Raw genomic sequence first — 2478 nt, forward strand, 5'->3', positions numbered from 1 at the left:
GACAGACAGAGACAGCTCTCCTATCCTCAGCCTCAGACACTGCCATTTTACGCACACAATCGCCCCACAAAATTCTCCACGCTTCAATATATTTTCCCCTTTCTATTCTCTCCACCTGAAACCCAAATCCCAAATCCACCGTAGAAGCATAAAAAACAACAAAAAAAAATGGCCGGAAGCCATCGGAGGCCGCACGCCATAATGATCCCGTACCCATACCAGGGCCACATTAACCCCTTTGTGTATCTAGCCATGAAGCTCGCGTCTCATGGATTCACAATCACCTTCGTCAACACGCAATCCGTTCACTACAGGATTTCGAGGGCCCAGCTGCGGACAGACGGCGCCGACATTTTCAACAAAGCTCGGGAGTCTGGGCTGGACATCCGATACGCCACGGTGTCCGACGGGTTTCCTCTCTCGTTTGATAGATCTATGAACCACGACCAATTTGTGGAGGGGTTGCTCCACGTTTTCTCCGCTCACGTGGACGAACTAGTGGCGAATTTGTGCAAGTCTGATCCGCCTGCTACGTGCTTGATTTCGGATACTTTCTACGTTTGGGCGTCGGAGATTGCGCTGAAGCATTGCTTGGTGAATGTTTCATTTTGGACGGAGCCTGCTCTGGTGTTGTCTATATATTATCATCTGGACCTGCTCAAGGCAAATGGCCACTTCGCCTCCGCCGGTGAGTGCTCTGTTTTTAGATATTCTTGGTTTCCTGTGGGATATTAATGGTCTTTTTAGCTTTAGCTTGTGTCGATTTCCTATGTATTGTATGCCAAGTTTGCAAATGAGATATTGATAGACCCAAGATTATGGTTTTGAAGCGATTTGATAAATTTCGTGCGCAGTACATAGGTTTAGTATTGATTATAATACATATTTTTAAAAGATTTTCAAGACCTTTTTAGCTGTTTAACGTGGTAATATATGGAATGACCATGCCTTTTTACACCAAACTGTAATTGAACTGGAACAACGGTTACGGTGACCTTTCTAGTCCTTGCTCATCTTGGTCTACCCTGAATTTAAAGGTTGCGAACATTGAGGGTGGAACTAGTATCGAGAACTTATGCATAAAGTTTGACTTTTTTTGTTTGATAAATCAGCCTCCTCGCCTAATTAAAGAATATGTATTTGTTAGAGAATAGGAAGGATATGATCGATTACATACCCGGAGTTGAGGCAATCAAGCCAACCGATCTCATGTCGTACCTCCAAGCTGCTGATATATGGACGGTGGTGCATCGGGTGATTTACCGAGCATTTGAGGACATAAAAAAAGCTGATATTATCATCTGCAACACGGTTCAAGAACTCGAATCCCAAACACTTTCAGCTCTATGCAAGAAACAGCCTACTTATGCTATTGGTCCTATTGTCTCTAGCTTCACAACCCACACGGTTTCCACGAGCCTGTGGTCCGAGTCAGACTGTACACAGTGGCTAAACTCTAAGCCTGATGGGTCCGTTCTGTATGTCTCATTTGGTAGCCATGCTCACACCACTAGTAGACAGGACATTTGGGAGATAGCTCATGGACTGTTAGCAAGTGGGGTGAATTTTTTATGGGTTGTAAGGCCTGATATTGTGAGCTCCGATGAGATTGATTTTCTCCCAGCTGGATTCGAAAATGAAATGAACGGAAAAGGGTTGATTATTCAATGGTGCAGCCAGATTAAAGTCATCTCGCATCGTGCCATTGGAGGTTTTTTATCGCACTGTGGATGGAATTCCGTTCTTGAAAGCATATGGTGCGGCATTCCTTTGATCTGCTTCCCTTTGTTCACGGATCAGTTCACGAACTGCAAATTAGTCGTCAACGACTGGAGGATTGGGATTAATCTCCGCGACAGGGAGACGATAACCCGTGAAGAAGTGGCGGAAAAGATCAAATATTTGATGAGTCGGAAGAGTTCAAAGGAGCTCAGGAGCGCAGTCATGGATGTGAGGAGGACATTGAAAAATGCCTTGCCGAGCGACGGATCGTCGGAGAAAAACTTTAGCTTGTTCATGGAAGAAATCAAGGTTCAGATGAAGAAGAAAAGTGAAGCCAGTGTTGAGATTCAGGATCAATCTGCAAATCATGTTCGGGTTCCCAATGGAGTAAATCTATGTCAGCAGGCTATCTAATTTATGCTTCTTATAGATGTCATGGTGCTAAATAGCAAGGTAGTTTTTCCTTTGCAGCTTGTTTTCTTGAAATCAATTACAAAATGTATAGGATTATTTTTGCTGCTAATGAATGAAAAATTGTGGAATTAAATTTAACATACACCCAAATTTCGACAATCCCTCACCTTTCAAATCAAAGCAACCCTTTCATTTTCCCCTCAAAATGTCAAAATTTCGTGGTAAACACATAAATGGTTGGTTATTCACATCTTGTAGTAGGCATCTTAGAAGTACAATAATATTTTAGTAGTCACAACTATATTTATGAATTTCTGTAATTTCCTTAAATGTAAATCAATT

General features: G+C 42.6%; 1 protein-coding gene across 1 annotated transcript; it reads left to right on the forward strand.

Annotated features, from left to right (window-relative positions):
• Positions 1-2278, forward strand: LOC140956362 (UDP-glycosyltransferase 86A1). The gene is made up of 2 exons (XM_073413081.1): positions 1-688; positions 1148-2278. The coding sequence occupies exons 1-2, from the start codon at positions 169-171 to the stop codon at positions 2134-2136; spliced, it is 1509 nt and encodes a 502-aa protein (XP_073269182.1). The 5' UTR covers positions 1-168; the 3' UTR covers positions 2137-2278.
• The last annotated feature ends 200 nt before the right edge of the window (positions 2279-2478 follow it).

This window comes from Primulina huaijiensis, chromosome 13 (assembly GCF_012295235.1).
Source record: "Primulina huaijiensis isolate GDHJ02 chromosome 13, ASM1229523v2, whole genome shotgun sequence".
NCBI lineage: Eukaryota > Viridiplantae > Streptophyta > Magnoliopsida > Lamiales > Gesneriaceae > Primulina > Primulina huaijiensis.